This window comes from Prunus avium, chromosome 1, assembly GCF_965620075.1.
Source record: "Prunus avium chromosome 1, drPruAviu1.hap1.1, whole genome shotgun sequence".
Taxonomy (NCBI): Eukaryota; Viridiplantae; Streptophyta; class Magnoliopsida; order Rosales; family Rosaceae; genus Prunus; species Prunus avium.
In genome coordinates this window covers 59,064,970-59,087,148 of record NC_142284.1, presented here as the reverse complement: position 1 = coordinate 59,087,148, position 22,179 = coordinate 59,064,970, and the positions used below count along the sequence as shown (strand labels likewise).

At 36.7% G+C, this 22,179-nt stretch overlaps 4 protein-coding genes across 9 annotated transcripts; 1 reads left to right on the top strand and 3 right to left on the bottom strand.

Annotated features, from left to right (window-relative positions):
• Nucleotides 1-303: 303 nt before the first annotated feature.
• Nucleotides 304-3,610, bottom strand: LOC110771221 (elongation factor 1-gamma). The gene is made up of 7 exons (XM_021975485.2): nt 3,452-3,610; nt 2,929-3,078; nt 2,784-2,844; nt 2,647-2,699; nt 2,188-2,289; nt 1,565-2,075; nt 304-883 (listed from the first exon to the last, which is right to left on the bottom strand). Exons 1-7 carry the CDS (start codon nt 3,458-3,460, stop codon nt 504-506), a joined length of 1,266 nt encoding a protein of 421 aa, XP_021831177.2. The 5' UTR covers nt 3,461-3,610; the 3' UTR covers nt 304-503.
• A 630-nt stretch (nt 3,611-4,240) lies between these two features.
• Nucleotides 4,241-7,831, bottom strand: LOC110771231 (putative pentatricopeptide repeat-containing protein At1g02420). 6 transcript variants are annotated; one of them, XM_088248484.1, is made up of 4 exons: nt 5,554-7,831; nt 5,340-5,408; nt 5,081-5,114; nt 4,241-4,899 (listed from the first exon to the last, which is right to left on the bottom strand). In XM_088248484.1, exon 1 carries the CDS (start codon nt 7,563-7,565, stop codon nt 6,042-6,044), a length of 1,524 nt encoding a protein of 507 aa, XP_088104610.1. In that variant the 5' UTR covers nt 7,566-7,831; the 3' UTR covers nt 4,241-4,899; nt 5,081-5,114; nt 5,340-5,408; nt 5,554-6,041. The 6 variants fall into 6 exon arrangements, with proteins under 6 accessions (XP_088104610.1, XP_088104609.1, XP_021831188.2 ...); XM_088248483.1 differs by having other exon boundaries at nt 4,241-4,896; XM_021975496.2 differs by lacking the exon at nt 5,340-5,408.
• A 6,768-nt stretch (nt 7,832-14,599) lies between these two features.
• On the top strand, nt 14,600-17,944 carry LOC110750750 (12-oxophytodienoate reductase 2-like). The gene is made up of 5 exons (XM_021951111.2): nt 14,600-14,893; nt 15,440-15,580; nt 15,696-15,826; nt 16,249-16,425; nt 17,088-17,944. The coding sequence occupies exons 1-5, from the start codon at nt 14,823-14,825 to the stop codon at nt 17,678-17,680; spliced, it is 1,113 nt and encodes a 370-aa protein (XP_021806803.2). The 5' UTR covers nt 14,600-14,822; the 3' UTR covers nt 17,681-17,944.
• Nucleotides 17,945-18,079: 135 nt separating this feature from the next.
• On the bottom strand, nt 18,080-21,935 carry LOC110750751 (12-oxophytodienoate reductase 2-like). The gene is made up of 5 exons (XM_021951113.2): nt 21,755-21,935; nt 20,878-21,018; nt 20,626-20,756; nt 19,739-19,903; nt 18,080-18,961 (listed from the first exon to the last, which is right to left on the bottom strand). Exons 1-5 carry the CDS (start codon nt 21,823-21,825, stop codon nt 18,369-18,371), a joined length of 1,101 nt encoding a protein of 366 aa, XP_021806805.2. The 5' UTR covers nt 21,826-21,935; the 3' UTR covers nt 18,080-18,368.
• Nucleotides 21,936-22,179: the final 244 nt, after the last annotated feature.

Genomic DNA, 22,179 nt, shown 5'->3' with positions numbered 1-22,179 from the left:
TAGAAGCACTTATAAGCATAAGTGCTTCTTAGAGAAGCAGTCCCAAACGAGACATTTTCCTATTACCAGAAGTTGTCTACTAATTCTGAGGGGTTGCCACAATCCATACAAGTGAACTCTAATGAATATAGAGCAAATTGCTCATGGCTACACTGAATTTTTTAGTTAAACCACCAGCACCCCAACTTAGAAATGCCTATGTTACTGCAGAAAGCACCAACGACTAGGCTAGGCCTCTAGGCATGCAACTTAGCTTTGAGTTTGCTGCTATGTACTATAGTATAACAAAATAACAATCTATCATAACTTGCAAATTAAACGAAGTTCAATTGATATTCCTAATATAACCGATAATGTTATAGGAGAACAAAATACATGATGCTATCAATGTCACAAAAAGGCTAGAACAAGAGCAGAGGACAACGTTGTAATACAACCACAATGAAGACTAATTTTAAGAAACCGCTAAACATTACATCTACTTCTTTAGGACACTTCTCTCATCACTTGAAACATTTGGCATCCAACAAAGCCTCCCCCTCAAAAGGCTCCTGATCTTCAATCATCTGATTGACACGCTCCTTTTGATCCTCATCAGTGATGTCAACCTTATGCCAGTCGTACAGTTCCATGTCATAACACTCGTCAATTATGAATTTTGGAATTTCTTGTCCCCGGAAGAGCCACAAGCCCTTAACCTTAAATGGAGGCTCAGAGCCAATCACCAACATCTTCCCAAATGCATACTTACGAGCCAAATCCATCCGCTGCAGGAAACCACCCACCTTGTTCAAAGTCACAAATGATACAGTATTTTCATCATTGTACTTGTAATCGCAGAACCAAAGAGAGTAACCCTCTGGATCGTACATGTCCCAGAATCCTGCAAACAGAAGTGACAGGTGAAAAATATATATATATACAACGTTCTCTTAAATCTTTCATTAAAGAAAATCCTTGCCCCTCAAGTGAGTTCTTAACAAGAGGAGCAATCACGGAAAGTCCTAAGAGCTGAATGTCTAGAGGTAGTTAAATCGCAAGATTCCAGGTGATTCTCATCCAGAAAAAAACTTAAATGTTCTCTGATGGTATTTACAACTGCAGTCTGCTGCATTAGTGCATTCTTAATTTCTTAAAGTGCATTCTTAATTATCCACCTTTCATACCTGTATTAACAGATACAAAATAATGCATGGCTTGCCTGGTAAACAGAGAGAGAGGAGAGAGAATGTATAAGGAAAACAGTGGCTAATGATGATCCTTGATATAACATACAGTCATTTGAAACCAGGATAAATTATACTGTTCCTCGATATAGTTTAGACTGGATTCCACTTTGATCCTCTAGTAAATAGTTGCTAATGTTGGTAAAAAAGAAATAGACAAAAATAGAAACAAACTTCATTTCGAAGAATGCAAAAAAACAATACTATATACTGACTGGCAAGCAAAACCACATGCGAACTATGCAGGTTTATGACAAATTAAAAACAAGACTATCACTTGTACTAAAAAATACAAGATGTGGTTAATGCATAGATATAGGAAAGTTATAAGAAATCACCTTTAACAGCAACCTCACGGAAGTTGGTCTTTGTGTTTGAATAAAGCCTTTTCCATTCATCCAGAATCATCTTGCTAGGCGGCAAAAGATCAAGAGGATTCTTTGCCTTGGGCTTGGGTGCCTCTTCTTCAGCAACAGCCTCTTCTAATTTAGGCTTTGCTGGTTCTTTCTTGGCCTCTTTCTTTGGTTCATCCTTAGGTTTTGTGGGTTCCTTTGCCTGTGAAGGCTTCTTTGCTGACTGAATAGATGGAACAGATTCTGCTTGTTTAACTTCGCCCAATATCTTGCGAAAATTTGGCTGATTAACCAAGGTCCAAAAGTATCTCTCAACATGGGGAAATTCAGAGGTAAATTTTTTTGTCAATAACCGGCTAAATCCCAGAGTCAAATTACATGCCATAATGATATCAGCCAACGTCACAGAATGCCCGACCAGGTACGTGTTGGAAGAAAGATGAGTATTCAAAGCAGTTAGCGCTCTCTTCAATGCAGAAATTGCAGCTTCCTCAGCCTTTGTGCCAATAAAAAAAATTGGGTCAATTACTTTAATATACCCATGTAGATACATAAAAGTAACAGTGCTATATAACTGTATGAAAAAACTAAATGCAGTAATGCCTAACCGGAGGAAGGTAAACAGCAAAACCGATACGTGGTATTAACCATCGCAAAATATTGGCGTCAATCTCCAAAGTGGCAAAATCAATCCATTGCTCCACATGAGCCTGTCAAAACCAACAATATAACAGCAAAAAGCGTCAGTACCTCAGCGGAATGTGGAATGCAAACCATGTTCACATTCTAATGAAGATCATATCAGTAAAAATCTCAAACGGATGTTCTAAAGCTTTTTAATTCATGCAACCTAAGCCTATAATCATAATAATTTACCCAATTATAAATCCAAAGTCACCTCACTATGAGTACCAGTAGATTTTTAACATTCATTAACCAAACAACATGTTACTCTGACCATATAAGCCAAGGGGGAATTCAGAATTGAATAAATGGAAGCTTTAAAGGACACATGTTTAATAAATGGGGGAGGTGTACAAGTGCAAGACAGCCATCACATCACTTACATATTCAATTAAGGAAGAACCAAAAAGAGGATTATCTGCCTTCAACCGAGTAACTGCAGCAAATGAAAGCGTACAATTAGATTTAAACATAACAACATTTCTAGATATAAATTAAGAAGCTTAAAATCTAGCCTCACCATAGCGTGCAATGGCATTACTCTCAAAAACAGGGCCATCAGGAGTTTCTAACACAGGAACCTACACAACAAAAAACCAAACAAATCATACCAAATATACTTTAACAAATAGAATTTGTCTACATAAAAAAGAAATAAAGCCCACCTTCCCGATGGGGTTCATTTCAAGAAACTTGGGACTTTTGTTGGACACACCCATCTCAAAATTCTTCACCAGTTCAACTTTGACACCAGTGTACTCGGCAGCAATAAGTGCCTTGAAACCATTTTTATTAGTGTTCCCCGCGTGCAACACCTAGAAGTAGATCAAACATATATAAACATTTTGTTTATCAGATACAATTACAACATCACCCAACAAATTCTGTGTCAGTTCTGATATTGGTAATCAAACTAATTAGCATTTGACAGTAAAAAACAAAAATTCAAAAACAAAGAAAATGGAGTCCATTTTAGAGTATTGTTCTTGCTTCTGTACATGTTGGAATCACTTAACCATGGAGCAAGAGCCTCCCACCAATTTCAGAGGGTAAATCAAAATCAACGGTAAGAGAGTAGCTCCAGTTATATGGTCAATGTTTCACATCCAGATTACATGGTAGAACAAAAATGGGTTTGATAATAGCATAAAATGAAAAAACACGAAATGCAGAAGGGAAAAGACTAACCAAAGCCATTGGGTCAACGATAATTGTCCAATCTTCGAAGCCTAGCCGTTGCACAGAGAGAGAGAGAGCTAAGGTGAAATGTATATGATGGGTAGGGTTTGTGGAGGGAAATATATGTGCGGTGGTGATGTATTGGTTAGGGTTTATAAATTTTTGGATTTTATAAAATATAATATAATAGAAAAAGAAAAAGGTACTTTCCGAATATGCGAAGTCGTGTGATAGTAGGAAGAATTAAAAAAGGCGGAATGAAATGAAATATCTTCTTTCGAAAATAATAATAATAATAATAATAATAATAATAATTAATAAATAAATATTTTCATTTTTTTTTGGGGCTAAATATTTAAGTGCTCAAATCAAAGTATTGAATACATTGGTCAATTTAGCAACTGTGTTAAAAATGGCTAATTTAGTTCAGATGCTTTTAATTATGCAAATTTAGTTTAGGAATTTTTAATTTGATTAATTTAGTTACTCCGTAGTTAGTTAATTTGATTTACAAGGATGAAAGCGGCCAAATTAAAAACACAGAAATTGAGCTGGTTATATTGGCTTAATAACCCAAATAAACTTTGAACAAGACTAATAGAGTGTTAGTTGGATTGACGTGTGTATGAATTTGGCAAAAATGGTTATAAAAAAAAACTTCAGCAAGAACTTTCGAATGAGGCCTTAGGTGAAGGTTTTAGCATCACAGTTACCTTCCATCAACTTATAAGCAGCTGTCTTTTTATCCTTTGTAATCTCTTTGCAATCTCTCTATAGAGGCCATGCTTGATCATATAATTGAATTGAATAGTGGCGAATGATATTATATCAAGGAATATCTTAAAGAACAACATGGGTAACTTTTACATTTTTGTTACAAACAGACATGCCAAAATGTCGGCTTAAATTTTCACCCGTATGATGCAGCAGCATCTCAACCAGGCGCAAATATACACAATTTAAAGCCGCATAATGCAGCAGTATCTGTAAACTTGCCTGCCTAGTCTTGATATCCCAATTCAGGAAAACGAAAATCGCTGGTTGGGGGTTCAACCAAGAAAGGTATGGGGCATTGCTTGTTCCGTTAGGTTTGCTGCACCTGGTCCCTATGAAGCAGGTACAAGCCTCAGCGATTCTGTCAGTAGGAAACTCATCTCCTGAACTTTTTGTACTGGTTCAAGCATCACAGAAAAGCAATTGTAGCAAATACGACATTGTGGGCTTTCACAACTCTTGGAATAGTATTTGGTTAGGTATACAGCAGCAAGTAGATCTTCTATGTCCCATACTTTGAGCTGAAGCTGCCTCAGACATTCCGCTGCACATGCTAAGGAATAACTGCATGCGCTCAAACATCCCAAGTCTTTGCTACCTCCCCAAGGGTCATGAGTGGTGAAAGGCTTTGAAGGATAAATTAAACCTTGATTTGCCTTCATAGATGGATCTTCATACTCCTACTGACAAAGAAGAATATAGTCAAATTCAAGTTTAAAATAATTTTTTACCATATGTGAATGTACAATCAGTATTTATAAACTCAAATACAAAACAATGAAAACACTAATTGATTGATCATTAAGGCACGACATACTTTTTCAGACAAATTATGAATTGATGTGAGGAATAAAGAATGCTTACTTTCATGCAAACCTAAGATTCGTTTGAGCATGACCTAGCAGGATAAGGGTTAAGAACAGTAAGGATTTCAACTGAATCATGTTAAATACATTATGAGAATCAGAAAATTTGAGGTTTCCTTTGAGTTCTGTTTTGAGATAATTCAGAATTATGGGAACATTTTCAATCCTAAGTGAATGAAAAATTTGAGCTGAACTGCGCAAAGTTATGGAGGCTCTGATTACATATTATACTTTGTGAGGAGGAAAACAGAATTTACCATGACTGGTCAGCAACAATTTGGACATACAATCTTTAAGCCATAAATATTTTTCATCAACACAAGTGTCTTTCACCCAAATGGAGGAAAAATAGAAACAAGCCCATGTCACTCATAATCTTCAACAGGAGATACCACATCTTTTATATTTATGTAAGAAGAGGAGCAACAACAACAAAATTGTACAAAGAAAGTCAGAAATATTATTCCTCACCTGACTTCAACTAGAAATTGGTCTAACAGTTCTGAAGAGCATTTAGGATAATTTGCAGGGTGGGTGAGCCCGTCTGACTGCACCATATTAAAGGCAAGTAAAAGCACAATATGAATATTTTTCAAACAAGTGACAAAGGGCGTGCGACGTTTCTGCAAAGTAAGAACATTTCAGCATAACCAGTCTATAAATTGGCAACTTTACTCCTTTCCACAAAAAAATCAACACCACCAACCCCCAGGGCACAGTAGCTAAATCGATTGAACTTGTAACAGACATTACACACAAGTGCCAAGACTAGGCCCAAGCAAACAAAAACTTTTGAATTCCAAATCCACATGCTAAGCTCTTAACACTTCACCCTGGCAAGCCTCGAATTCCCAATCATGCAAAGCACCTCGTCTCACATATCAATCAGAAACATTTTCAGCATCAGTAATTCCATGACACCATAAATAAATAAAACATGATTAGTAACCCACACACTTTTATATTGGAAGTGATTCTAAACGTGATGTGTCTGCTGAGCTTTTTGTACTCCCAGGAAGATGGATTGAAGGGCCAAAAACTGCCATTTTCTCTGTCAAGTTCTTCAGGGCCTCATGCTTGTTTGCCAGTGCCATAAGAACCTTGATCCTTCTGAACGAAACATTACTTGGCTTATGCCCCTTTTCCACCATCTGCAAGAAGCATCTTTCTGCTTCCATTAGTTTTCCCAAATCACAAAGCAAATCAAACAGCACATCAGATACCAATATATAAGAACCGAAACCCTTCTCAACCATATCATTCCACAGCTGCAATGCCATATCCACCTTTTCCTGCCTCTTAAACAACCTAATCAGGAACATACAAGACTGTGTATTTGGCAGGCATCCAGTATGCATCATTCTCCCATACAAACCCCATGAGCTTTGCAAGTCATTCGACCAGAAGAAAACCCTAAAGAACAAATTGTACGTAGTTGCATTTGGACTCAAACCCTTACTCATCATTGCATCCATTAACCCATAAGCATCACCAAGCCTCTTCGCAATGCAAAAATTCCTAATGGTAGCATTGTATGCTGCAACATCTGGGTAGCACCCATACTCCTTCATTTCCTTTAATACATCTCTGGCTTTATCTGGCTGACCAACCAACCCCAATCCCCCAATGATACTAGTATAGGTGAACACATCAGGTGATATATTCTTGTCACGCATTTGCTCTACCACCTTATATGCTTTGTCTATTTCTAGACTCTTACAATAAACATCAACCAAACAATTGTATGAAACGATATCAGGCTCCACACCCATCTCCCTCATCTCCTTAAAGAACCCCTCAGCTTCCTCAGACGACTTCCACCCAGATAACAATATATTGAAAGTTTGCAAATTAGGCGTAAAATTATGTTTCAGACTATGATACACATTCCTAGCATCTGTCATACTCTTCTCCTGACAAAGAGTCCTCAACAGAGAATTGAAACAAGTTGTATCGAATTCGGGCACAAGCTTCTTGAACTTTCTAAAAGACTCCACAGTTTGCCTAACCGAACAAACCTTAGCAATCCTAGCTAAAACAATCATCACAGTCCGTGGGGTTATCAAATTTCTATCTTTATACTTAATGTCAACTAAGACCTCCCAAGTTTTGTCAAACATTCGACTTCTTCCTAATATATAAAGCATAGTATCCAGCGAGAAAGAACTGTGATAAAACCCTCTTCTATTCCCAGTATAATTGAAAAACTCCAAAGCTTGTAAAGGGTTTGCATGGCTGAACCTAACCCGTTTTAGAACCTTATCAATCAAATCATTTGAGAGAAAAACCCCACTTGATTTCAATGCTTGCTTCAAGTTTCTAGACTGGTTCGAGCAACTGACTATGCGAAAAACAGTCTGAACGTCATCGTTAATGGAGCTTCCAGAGCAGAGTAACCGAGAGAGAAACAAAGCTGGGTTTTGCGAAACGTACCTGAACAATGGTGATTGGGATGAGAGAGGCTTCACTGTTATTGCCATCATCTTCCTTGAAATGGCGTCGATTAACCCATGAAGAAATTGAACCTCTATTTTACAATTCAAAGGCAAAATGGCACTGAACTCTTGAGCTAAGCAATGCTCTATGTATGTTGAAGCTTGAAAAAGGAAGAGGAAGAATCGAAGAAAAAGAAAAGTTTGATTGGTCGAAAATGGCAAAAATGAGAAAATTAGAAGTCAGAGAAGATTGAACTGAAGAAGAGAAGTGGAGAGAGAGAGAAGTTCTAAACCCTGCGGTAGTTGGTGCCTGGGCTGGGCTTTAGGTCTTTTTTATTTAATTAAGTTGGGCTGTGCTTTAGTTATATCCCAAAAGAATTGCCATTTTAGCCAAGGCTTTTTAAGCGAATTTAGGATTTTTATTTTTATTTTTTTGGTAAGACCATCTCCAACCCATGAGGGGCTAAACCCAAATTTTCCCCCTCTAAAAAGTGATTATTTGGGTTTTGCCCGGACTCAAATCGTTTTTTCTCCCAACCCTCCGAACCCAAATTTTAAGTCCGCAACTTTATTAAATTGTCTAAGAATGGTTTAAGTCTAATTTTTTTTTATGGATAACTTTTCTTCATTCAATCTTTTTAAATAACATCATAATTTAATTTTTTGAACAATTTAACCTAAAAAAAATTGAAATTCCATAAATTTAATTTTATTCCAAAAGTAAACACACGACATTAAAAAAAAAAACACACAATTAAGTTAAAATTATGGGGTTGGATCTAATTTGGATTAATTTAAAATATTATTTTAATCGTTGGATTTAAATTTCAACCGTTGGATCTTTTTTTTACCATTAAAATAGCTTAGATTTAATCTCCATCGTTGATTTAAGTTATATGTATTTTTTTATTTTTTTTAAACAACAAACATCAATTATTCAAATGTTGTCGTTGGATTCCAACGGCAACTTCATGGGGCGTTGGCAAGTGGCGGAAAGAGAAGGGAAAAGGCAGCTGCAAAAAAGGAGGTGGGGCCTAGGTCAGCATCTTTGCACATGGGGCTGTTTGAGTTGCAAGTGGGCTCCACGAAAGCATTTGGGTCCAGGCAATACTTGGACCCATATTTGGGTCCAAATTTGGGTTTTCCCAAATTTTGGGTCCTTCATTTTGTTGGGTTGGGGGAGATTTGGGTCCTTGCATTGGAGATGGCCTAACGACTCTAGAACTTTAGAGCATGAATGTTTTCTCTTTTTTTTTTGGGTCTGATATAAGGCATGAATGTCAGGTTCTCTAGAATGACATATTTGATTATGGGATTTTCTGAACCTAGTTTAATGTTTATGGAAAACACAATCTGTCATAATTATATTCCAGTAGCACCCATGCTTGCTTAAATTTTTTCCATGAATATTAAACTATATATGTCACGTTTACTTATCATGAAATGGGAAAAACTATGAATCGGGGAATTAATTAGATAGAGAAATCAAGGTATTGGAATTGAATCAACTACTACCCCTAGTTAATCCCATTCTCAATTTGAGGATATTCGTCTTCGATAACATATTTTAAGGTGAAATTCACATAAATTTTTTTTTGCCTTAGTATTAGTAAATGCAGGCAAGTAAAAAATTGGAATCATTTCAATACTCATTCTTGATAAGTAAACATGCCAAGTTCAGAAACTCCCATAATCAAATATGTCATTATAAAGAACCTATGATTCATGCCATAAAATTCCATACCCGCACTCGTTTTATAGCCTATTTACATGTCATTAATTAACTATGCTAACTCTGATAATTTGACTAACATCACGTACGTAAGAATTTGTAATAAATCTAATTCACTTCAAAAAGTACCCAAATTTCAAATGCCTAAAGTCGACACACATAAGATCCTTTGTTATGAATATAGGCCACGGGTTGTCTAGTGGTTATAATAAGATTTCCTAGTAGTGCAAAATCAAACAAAGGCATTAAACTTTACTTGTTCGCTCTTATCCTCCAAAAAACACTCCTAGCGTCGTTTTCACTTTGAGGGGTGGGGGGGCGGAAGCCAATGTTCTTCCTCCCCTCTCCACTCTCCCCTCTCCCCTCACCTCTCCTTAATTTCTCCACTCTCCCTTGTATCTTCCTCCCTTCTCTTTTCCCCCATTTTCAGTGACATAAGGTGTCCCCTTTTTAACTTCACTATGTTATGATTTTCCTCCATCCATAATAGGCGACTACATCTCGGCGTCGGATCTCCACTTGCATTTGCATCGAATCTCCACCACCATCCTCATTACAATCTTAGTTTGGTGCCTATATCATAGTTTCTTCGATCATGCATGATCGTTGGTGGAGGCGCACCAAATTGTTTTAATTTTGATGTTAGATCGCTCCGTTATTGTAATGGTCTTTGTGGCTGCTTTGACCAATCTGTATCAAGTGTAGTATTTTAGGTGGCTGGTGTTGTCTTTGTCTCGGTGGTGGCGACCGTAGTGACGCTGGATTGTGTCTTTCCTCCGGAGAGTTATGATACTTGGTGGCTGATGTTTTGTCTCTATTTCAACGGCGATGACAACAACGACACTGGTGGTAGTTGTTGGGGTGTAGTACTCTTCTCTACTCTGTACCGACCGAAGAACTATGCTTGGTCATATGAGGTTTTCTTTGTCAGGTTCTGAATTGAAGTGGAGTGCTTCTCAAGGGGTTCCTTCTTCATGTTCTCTCATGATTTCTGCTATGATATGTCTTGCAGTTTGTGTTGGTATCAAAGTAATACGATTTTGCTCATAGAAGACTTCTTTTGATAGTTTGGATGTTATGCGATCCTCTCATGTTGGTTTACTATTTGGGGTTTGTAATACCCCGAAAAATTTAAGGTGGATTTTCATATTTTAGTGAAAAATAATATAATTGTGGAGAATGATTATGGGTATCAAGTGATTTTGGATTGAGATTATTAAATTAAGTATGTTTAATTTGAAGTTGGACAAAAATGACCAAAACACCCCTATGTGTGATAGATTACCAAAATACCCTTGTAGAAAAAAGGGAAGGAGGCAACGTGTAAGCCAAGCATTTCTCCCCTCCTTCATTCTTCCCCCCTTCCACTTACTTTGTCTTCAAAAAAATCTGATTTTGGATGAGTTGTAAACCTATGGGAGTGAGTCACCTAGTCTAGCCTAAGATTCTTTCTCATCCTCTTCTTCCCATTCATTGTATCACCCTCTTCTAAATGGATGACTCACCTAGCCTAAGGCTTTTCAATCATAAATTTACTCTTATCTTCATCATTCATTGTATCATCCTTTCTTCCTCATTCACTTATCTTCATCCTCATTTCCTTTTGTTCCTCTCCAAAAATCCAAAATTCGTCACTTTCTTGAAGCTGCTGAGAACTCATATTTCGGAAGCTCAAATGAGAAAACTTCCTTCATAAAATTTGTTCATTTCCATGATTCCTATAACATACTCAAATTTCAGCTCAATCCGACTAGTATAGGCTCTGAAACGTTGGTATGATCACAATGAGTTTATCATTTCCTGATTTCACAGCAGTATGCTCGGTTTCAGTTTGTTTCTGTGATTTCCTGTATTCAAATGACTTTGGTTCCTTCATCAAAGTTGTTTGAAATGCTGTCTATTATAACATATCAAAATTTCAAATTAATCGGACTTCTCTAGCCACCTTGGGAATGTTTAGAGTGGAACCTGTTTATAGTCTTCGACCTCAGTTTTCTTCCCTTGTTTTCAGTCCAAAACACTCATTTCAAAAGCTCAAAACACTTGGTTTCTTCATGATAGTTACTCCAAATTCTCCCCTTTATAACATATCCAAAGATCATCCAAACGCAATCATTATAACTCTCTAAAAATTGGTGTGAACAAAACTTGTTATTATGTTGAATCTCTTGTTATAGATGTGTACTTTCTCTCAAATGGCTTGTTCCTTATCATTCAATTGCTCAAATTAGTCACTATCATCTCAAGTAAATGATTCTTTGAAGGCTTGAAGCTCATTTTTTTATTGTCTCTTTGAGTACTAATTTTAAACCAAGTGTTGGTTAGAATGCCTCAAGTATATATATATATATATATATATATCTTTCAAAGGGTGTTTTTGTGAAGTTCTAGATTATTTCGATGTGATTTTTGTTCCAATTTCATTTTGGGATTTTGGTACATCAAAATGAATATCTCAAGGGTTATTTCAAAGTTGGTTTTGTGCCATTTGAATTTAAATTCATTTTTTGTAAAATTTCAAAGTAGAGACTATCCTGCTGGAATTGTTTTGATTCTGCTGCATACCCTGTTTTGAAGTAAGTGTTTGAAAACTTCATAAACTTGGATTTTCATGAAATTTTAGTATGTTTTACTTTCTTGTATTTTCTTCATATCTGGAAATTTTTATCCAGTTTGGTTCTAAATTGTAATTTTGGTGATATTTCAAAATAAAGTGTATAAACCGGAAAAAAAAGAACGTTATGCGGCCTAGTCTGTTTTGGTTTCTATTTTGACATGCTTCCTTAACCCTAATTTTTATCAAATTTTGACATCTTTAATGTTTCTATATCTAGTTGTGATATGGAAAGTTTTACATTATTTTGATTTAAACTCAATATTTAGTGAATTTTCAAAGTTAACGTGTTCCAACCCAAATGTTTAGCAAAACTGAAATTTTAGTTTTAAATTTTCTTTATGAGTCTAAAGCCGAACCACCTGATTTTAAACATCCCAAAGAGTAGAACTATTATAGGAGGGGAATAGATTAGTTTTTTCTTAACGCTTGGTTCTATGCTTGCTTGGATGTGAGGTTAAGGGAGTAACAATTGGGTCAAACAACTTGTCAAGTGTTTTATGGGGTTTTAGGTCTGCGTGAGCTACTAGGACTCTACTCTGCGTACTTTCGAGGGTGAAACCGCACAAGGTTAAGCTAGCTGGACTTGAGGTAGGGTTTCCTGATTCCCCAATGATTCGACTATGTCACTTTTAATCTTGGTGATTATATATAGTACTATAAATATTATTGTTGTGTTGCTCGGTGAATAATATTTGATGTTATGTGAATATTATTGTTGATGTTTCTCCGTGGATATTATTTGACGGTGAGTGAATGTTATTATGCATGTGATTAAGCATGGAATATTATTGTTATTATCTATATTATTATTCTGCAGAAATAAATGATGTTTGCATTGCATTACATATGCATCATAAAGACAGTGGTGTTTCGGGTGTGTGTGTGTCGTTTGAGATATATCTAAGGGGTGGGAGAAGGCTTTAGATATATCTGAATAAAATGTGGAATATATTCAGGTGACGGGAGCAGAGCTTGAATATATTAAGGTGATGGGAGCAGGGCCTCTAATGATAAGTGAAAGTTGAGAAATTCGTAAACAAAAGAAAAATGAGTTAAGGGACGGATGGGCGCTAGTTCATATTTTAGGGTATTCGGAGCCACAGTGGTAAAACGCATGGTATGGGACATGCAGGCTTGTTGCCCTAGGGTATGAATTAGTGGGATTAGAAGGGAGTGAGTTCATGGCATCACCGCATATGCAAATTTATTTATCTGTTATGATTGCATAATTTGTATATCTTGTGTTGCTTGATGCATGACACTTTGATTAACTGTGATAACTGACTTTGAGGGGTTTGACGGTACTCTACTGGGCATTAGAATGCTCATACCCTAATAGATGGTGCAGGATTCAAAGGATTCAAGACGAAGTTTGAGGAAGCGGGTTTCAACTAAGCTGCTAGGATTTTGGTTGTTGATTTGTGTAATTAATCTTTGTAAGGAGTCAACCGTTTGTTAAAGATCTTAGTGTGTAGTTAATTACAAGCTACTGCGACTCTGATTTTGTAATGCTAAGTAAATTTGTATTTTTGTGGCTCTATTTCTCATCATATCATGGTTGTAGGATTTTATTCTTATGACTATGGTATGACTCACGCCATGATTCAGGAATATTCTTTATTTTCGAATCGGGTCGTGACAGGGTTTCTGCAGTCCTCTCATGCGGGTTTACTATGTTGGTCTCTAGTTGCGGTTCTTGTCGGAGGTTTTTATGTTAGTTTTCGTTTTTGATTTGTTCTTTTTATTGTAATGGTCCACAGTGACCTGAATCGGACTCTCTTGTTAGTCCATGACGTGTGTGGTACTCTTTCCTCTCCTAGAGTTTATCCCATGAAATTATCCTAGGAAGATTTTAACGAGGCCACTTTATCATGTCGCTCTTTGTACGTATTTGGTTTTAAAAATAAATTCTATTTCTACAAAAAAAACTTGAGCAAATGTGACGCTTGCCCTTTGAACAAATGACGCTGCTTTCTTGCATGGAGAATTCAAGAGGCCAAAAAAGGAGTTCAACTAAACAACATAAATGCAATTATTCAACTCAAAAACGCATGGATGCAATTATTTAGACGAAAGTAAAATACTAAGAGCAAGTGCAGCAGTGCGCCCAAGCCTGGGGCTAGGGGGGTTCAAGAAGAAAAAGGTGTTCCAGCGGGCTTTGTTTGCCCGGGCTGAGTGTAGGCTCCACAAGCCTGGGTTGGCCCTCAGGCAAAATCAGCCACAGTGCTAGCTAGGGTTTGCTGACGTCAGCAACCAAAATTTTTTTAAAAAAATCTAAATTTTTTTTAAAAAATACTAAAAATTTCAGAATTTTTAAAAAATAAATACTTAGTCATATTTTTTATTTCCCACATAAAAAATCTATACAAATTCCTCTCTTCATATATTATCTGAATAGTGGTTGCCATGGCAACAGGTGGAAACACACATTCCTTTTTATAAAGATAATTACTATTCATGTGAATAGTGGTTGCCCTAGCTCCCCCTTGTCATGACAAAGGCAAATGGGTGGAGTTGCTCTAAAGAAGAAAGAAGAAAGGAAGAAAAAGTTGCAACAACAAAGGTCATTGATGGATATGGTATGGTGGTCAAGGTTGGTAGGCGACTCGGCAGTTCCACCGCACAACGAATCCCAATACCAAAAATAATTACAACATCAATAATAATAATAAATTAATAAAATAAAATCATCACTCACGTAATTACAAACGTCAGCAAACATCCCAATCAATAAAAACAATGCCTTGAAAAAGGATCCGCCACCCAGAGATTCCCCCGGAAAGAGGAAGGGGAGATGTGGGGCCCAGTTAAAGCCGGCCGACTGCTGAACGTATAAAGACCCAATTGGGTCTTCCATTCATTCCCAGTTGAGAGAGCAATCAAAACACAAAACACAAAGGCAAAGGCCAAAGTTGCAAGATCACATAGACTCATAGTAGAGGAAGTAAGCTCTGAAATGGCTGCTCAAGGTACCTCAAGTCCTCTCCTCACTCCTTACAAAATGGGAAAGTTCAATCTTTCGCATAGGTACTTGCTCAATCTTTTCTGCATTGTGCATTTTATTGATACTTACTGCTAAGAACTGGTGAATTTTGGTTTGTATTTATTTATTATTGTAAATTTGTTTGTGAATTTTGGTTTGTATTTGTATATTTTTGTAAATCTGTACGTTGGGTCATTTTGTTGGTGCACAGATTAGCTATAGCCTGGCCTTGTTCTGCTTAAGTTGAGGTTTGGCTTATTGGGTTTTGTAGAATTTGGAAACAGGGTTGGTTAAAGTCCCAGTTTGCTTGCAAGAAAAATGAAATTACTGCTTGTGTTTGGTCAAATTTAGTTTACTGGGTAGTTTTTGTGTTTGTCAAATGTAGTTTTGCCAATGCGAAATCCTGGATTAGCATTTTCTTCTACCATGCATTTGTCTCCTCTGTTTAGTTTTTAATGAACAATGAAGGACTTTGGAGAATTCACAGGTCATGTAGTATGTGTAGTTCTTCTGATAATATATACTGCCTACTTTGCTAGGAAACTTTTGATGCTTGTATTTATAATTTATGTTTCGGTTGACTTCTGTAGAGTTGTTTTAGCACCATTGACTAGACAAAGATCATACGGAAATGTTCCTCAGCCACACGCCATCTTATATTACTCTCAGAGAACATCTAATGGGGGTCTTCTCATAGCTGAAGCCACTGGAGTTTCTGACACAGCTCAAGGGTAATTTGAAGAAGAGTAGCTTTCTAGTTTTGATAGTTTAAGTAACTAGGCTACATTTGAGGGTGCTTTCTTTATTCAATGTTTGATGACTTTTTTATTTCTTTCGTATGCGAAGGTACCCAGATACTCCTGGTATATGGACTAAGGAGCAAGTGGAAGCATGGAAACCCATTGTTGATGCGGTTCATGCTAAAGGCGGTGTCTTCTTCTGTCAGATTTGGCATGTGGGAAGGGTTTCAAATACTGGTGCGTTTCTGGCATGCACCTTTATGACTTCACTTTTATCATTAGTCTTGTGAGTGTAGGTGAAAAATTAACACATTGAAGCATCAGAAAGCTGATTTTTCTTTCTTAACCTATTATGTGCTGTACATCAAAACAAGTGAATGATTTTGACTGATGATAATTTGTCCAATGGCAATAAAATTAAGGATAGTTATGATTTGAGTTTTATGTGGATGACAACCTTGTACGCTTAGCCAATTGGAGAATAACATGAAAGTTGGATATGTTTGTGTGTCTGAAGAGCATATTTTGATCATGATTATTGATCATTATTTTTACTATCAATGCTGCTTCTGCTGCGGTGGCAGTTTTTGATCAATGGATTTGATATTTCTTTAACAGAACTCTTTCAGATTTGTGATTCTATCTGTCTTTGCTTACAGGTTTTCAGCCAAATGGGCAAGCTCCAATCTCTTCTTCTGACAAGCCACTAACCCCCCAACTACGATCTAATGGTATTGATGTTGCTGAGTTTACACCTCCAAGGCGATTAAGGACAGATGAAATCCCACAAATTGTCAATGATTTTAGACTCGCTGCAAGGAATGCTATCGAAGCTGGTAATTTGTCCTTAAGTTCAATATGAAATAAAATTGCGAGACCTCAAAATTGCTTTTCAGCTTAAGCAAATGAACCGTATTTAATCCACCAAATGTAGTAAACGGAATATATTTACTTCGAATTCTGATTAGATATGTAATGTGAGAATAATTCAAGCTAGATGAATTCTATCGTTGCTTAATCTCAATATGCTGTTGATATAGGGAGAAACTATCTATTGTCTTTTAATTTATAATGGCTTGAATTGTATTCAATTCCCCCTTTAAAAGGATCTGTCAGCTATTCCTGACCGTCCACATTGCAATTCAACTTGAGTGGTATCATTCATATAAGTTTTAGGATTTGATGGTTTAATAGTCTAGTTGTGTAAATTAGTCATGGCTGTCCTAGTGCATCCTTTTAAAGAGTAAGGATCTGAAAATCAACGTTGTAGCTGAAATTTTATTCATTTGAGGGGGGCCTTGTAAAGCAATTTTGTAGTTGAACAAAATGTACAAGTCTGCTAGGAATATACGTTTCCCTTAATCTGGTCAAGTTATGTGGTATGATCAATCAGTATCAACTTATCATCTTGTCCTTGTTTTAATTACATGTAATATGCCCGTAAAATGCTAAGTTACAAACGTATTTGGTACACTGAAATTGTTTTTCTGATATATAGGCTTTGATGGAGTGGAAATTCATGGGGCCCATGGCTACCTTCTTGATCAATTTATGAAAGATCAAGTGAATGATCGAACAGACGAATATGGTGGATCTCTGGAGAATCGTTGCCGATTTGCTCTGGAAGTCGTTGAAGGTGTTGTTAATGAGATAGGAGCGGATAAAGTTGGAATTAGATTATCTCCATTTGCCAACTATATGGAATCAGGGGATTCAGATCCGAAAGCATTAGGGCTTTATATGGCTAATTCCTTGAATAAATATGGAATTCTGTACTGCCATATGGTTGAGCCGAGAATGAAGACAGTTGGAGAAAAATGTGCATGCCCCCACAGTCTTGTACCCATGAGAAAGGCTTTCAATGGTACCTTCATTGCTGCAGGTGGTTTTGACAGGGAAGATGGGAATAATGCTGTGGCTGAGGGTCGTGCAGATCTTATCGCCTTTGGTCGTTGGTTCTTGGCTAATCCAGATTTACCAAAGAGATTTGAGCTTAATGCTCCTCTGAATAAGTACAACAGAGAGACCTTCTACGTATCTGAACCAGTTATTGGCTACACTGATTATCCGTTCCTTGAAACCAGTGCTTAATTTGCCAGCCGAATATAGAAGCTTGAACCTTCCTATATTTTAGTTCCTGTATTAGTGTGCTTAAATGTTTTCTTCTTACTTTTATTGCATTGCATAATTGGAGAAGATAAAAAGTGTGCAATCATTCAAGGGGCAGAAGTTAGCTCACCACACAGTAAATTGTCATTTGGTATAGTGTGCTTCTGCTTTGACCAATCTGTAGCAAGTGTAGTGTTGTAGCTCGTGGCCACGTGAGTTTAATAAAGATAATCTGTTTTTTTCTAACTCTTAGCAACTCATGGATCGGTTGGCTTTTGTGATGATCTTAAACTTTAAAGTAATTAACCCTGTTAAAAAAATGGAATTAAAAGATGAGGAAAAACGATGAAAACAAGCAATCCAAAGCACCAGCGCCTGCAGTAGAAATAATAACATTCCAAATGCATCCATTCTTTTAAAAGTTTCCAACGTCCCGTACAAATAATATCAATATATCAAAGCAGAAAAATGAATCTGGATTCACTTTGTCAAAGCAGAAAAATGACTACCAAATAAGAATGTTACTATCTCTGGTTGGCCAAGGCCACTTTCCCTTGAACTTTTATTCACTTTGTTTCTTATAAACTACATGCTATGGTGAAAGAAAAGTAACAACAAAGCCTACAAGTAGAGTGTTCAAGGCTTCAAGCGTCCGTAGGCTGGAGGAAACTTAAGCAGTGGTTTCAAGAAATGGGTAATCAGTGTAACCAATAACCGGATCAGATAGGTAGAATGTGTCTCTATTGTACTTGTTTAGAGGAGCATTGAGCTCAAATCTTTTTGGCAAATCTGGATTAGCCAAAAACCAACGTCCATATGCGATGAGATCTGCATGGCCATCTGCCACAGCTTTGTTCCCATCTTCCCTGTCAAAACCACCAGCAGCAATGAAGGTACCATTGAAAGCCTTTCTCATGGGTAGAAGACTGTCGGGGCTTTCACTTTTCTCTCCAACTGTCTTCATTCTCGGCTCAACCATGTGGCAGTACAGAATCCCAAATTTGTTCAAGGAATTGGCCATATAAAGGCCTAATGCATTTGGATTTGAATCCCCTGAGTCCATATAGTCAGCAAATGGAGATAATCTAATTCCAACTTTATCTGCTCCTATCTCGTTAACAACAGCTTCAACGACTTCCAGAGCAAATCGGCAACGATTCTCCAGAGATCCACCATATTCGTCTGTTCGATCATTCACTTGATCTTTCATAAACTGATCAAGAAGGTAGCCATGGGCCCCATGAATTTCAACTCCATCAAAGCCTGTATATAGCAGACAAATTATTTCAGTGTACAAGACAAAAGAAATAATGGTTATTTACCATGCAATTGAAACAATGAGAAGATGAGCAGGGGCTTGTAGCTACGGTGGTAGCGGGCTTTTTACCCCACACTCAAGGCCAGAGTTCGAATCCCCTCCCCCTTTGGCCTCATGCATTCAACACAAAAGAAAGAGAAACAAGGAGAAGATGAAAACTGATATATCATATGACTTTTCGAAAATAATATTAATGGATATGCCTAGAAGACTTGTTCATTCCATCCTTCTAATACAACTTTTTGAAAATAAAACTTGGATAACTTTTGCTTGTATGGCTCCTGACTTTAATACAATACTGTTTTTTGACCTCCCTACAGTTAGAAGGGCGCATTACAACACCAATTAATGATTCACAAAATTCAAACAATCATGAAATTCTAAAGCTAAATGTGAACCAATCCTTTTATTCATTAAGCAAAAGCTACTCCCTTTTTCTTATGTCGGCTCTCAAAACCACTAAAGCTAAATTGTTGACGTGGAAGGTCAAGAATAACAAATAATATTAATGTGGGAGTTCAAATTCAGTTCAAGCCATTAGCATAAAACTACTTATAGTTGCTCCCTATAACAACTGCAGATAGAATAATTATGGCAACACTACTTGTAATATCGTTCAAGTACGTTTATTCCCTTTACTACATTTAGCTGATAAAATATGGTTCATTTTCCAAATTGAGTTCTCACAAATTCTATTTCATTTGAACGTAAAGACAAATTACCAGCTTCAATAGCATTCTTTGCAGCGAGTCTAAAATCATTGACAATTTGTGGAATTTCATCAGTCCTTAACCGCCTTGGAGGTGTGAATTCACTGGCATCAATACCATTTAATTGTATTGGCTTGTCAGTAGAAGAGATTGGAGCTTGCCCATTTGGTTGATAACCTGTAAACAAGGAAAGATAGAATCACAATCTGACGTCTCAAGACAACAAACAACACAGCCACAGCAGCATACTCTTTCACACAAAGAGGGAATCAGTTGTCTCAAATTGCAATAAAAGTAGGAGTAATGCGGATTATTTAAAAGTTTAAGTCGAGAAGCATCACTGATATTTATGATTTAAGAAAAAGAGTCCTATTTTTTTCCAGGTAGATCAAGATCAATCAATAAAAACACCAATTGTGCATGGAAATAGTCTGCAGACAATCAAGCATATCCATTTTTCATGTTATTCTACACGTTGGTTTAACATACAATGGTTCCATCAATCAACACCAAGTCCGGATCTTAACATGTCACAATTTGATCGCCATTTGAGCAACGATATCATCAATCATAATCACTCACTTGTTGTGAAGCTTTGCACATGCTATACTACTTCTGAATTCTTAGTTATTTCAGTGTATTAAAACTCTTCCATAAAAAAAATGATGCTGAAAACATTGAGATTTCATAATGAATTCAAACATATATCAAATTCTGAGTTATTTTGATATATCAAATTTCTTCCACCTAAAAAAAAAATCATGCTGAAAACATTGAGTTTTCATAATGAATTATGGAAGGTGAATCAGCTTTATGATGCTTCAATGGTCTAATTTTTCACTTATGCTCACAAGTTCTTCTACGATAGTGAGGTAATAAGGCGTGTGCCAGAAACGTACCACTATTTGAAACCCTCCCCACATGCCAAATCTGACAGAAGAAGACACCATCTTTAGCATGAACGGCATCAACAATGGGTTTCCATGCTTCCACTTGCTCCTTTGTCCATATACCAGGAGTATCTGGGTACCTTCGCATACGAAAGAAACAAAAATGTCATCAAACATTGAAATGAAAAAAGCACCCTCAAATGTAGCTGAGTTACTTAAAATCAAACATCAGAACTTGCAAGCTTCTCTACTTCAAATTACCCTTGAGCTGTGTCAGAAACTCCAGTGGCTTCAGCTATGAGAAGACCCCCATTGGATGTTCTCTGAGAGTAATATAAGATGGCATGTGGTTGAGGAACACTGTGGTATGATCTCTGTCTAGTCAATGGCGCTAAAACAACTCTGAAAAACACAAAGACATTTTAAATTATAAATACAAGCACAAGGCTGAGGAACGTTGTCGTTGGGAGAAAAGGGCATGAGCAAGCAGCTGGGAATTTGACAATTACACAATTGTGAAAGCAAGACAACTAGTTATCAATTCCAGACATCAACAACAGAAACAGCCCCAGAATTCCTATTCATTGCCCAAAGTCACAAAGAACGCAGCAGTTTGCTATATAACTATCAAGGCACCCAAATGACCAAAATACCCAGTAAACCAAATTAGGTTAACTTAAACATAAGCAGCAACTTCATTTTTCTTGTTAGGTATGGCTAACTAATGCACTAACTAACAAAATGACCCAACATACAAATTTAGAAAAATGAAACAAGTGAAACTAAAATTCAAGTCCTTCTCCGGGAAAAAAACGTGCTATCCCGTGACATGCAAGTCCTTCTCTGGGAAAGAACTGTGAACTCAGGGAAAGAGTACTTTATCAACAGTAGACATCAACAGAAACTGCCCCAGAATTTGCAAAATATTACCAATTCACTATCCAACCCAACTGACTAAACTACCCACTAATCTAAATTTGTTTAAACATACATATTTGTTGTTAGCTATGGCTAAGTAGTGCACTAACAAAATGACCCAGCATACAAATTTAGAAAAATGAAACAAACGAAACCAAAATTCTATGAGAAAGTGAATTTTCCCAATCAATGCTTAATGTAGAAAAGATTAAGCAAGTACCTATGAGAAAGATTGAATTTTCCCAATTTGTAAGGGGTAAGGAGAGGGATTGTGGGAGGTTGAGCAGCCATGTCAGAGTTCAGATCCCCTACTATGGTCTTGATCTTGCAGCTTGGTCTTTTACCTTTTGTGTGTTTTGGTTTTTGATTGCTCTCTGTTCTGGTAATGAATTGAAACCCAATTGGGTCTTTATAGGTCTACTTGGAACTAAACAACAATAGCAAATTCTGGGCCCCACAACCCCCAACTACCCTGGAAGATGCGGTGCGTTACAAATCACTAGTCTGCGCAGGCGTGTCAATAGATTTTTCTTTTATATTTATATTATGTACAAAAAATAATTTTGTTGAACATGATTTTTTTTTCGGTATTTTTAATTATTTATATTTTAATAGACTATTGTTTTGCACGTTTATCCCTTTAGA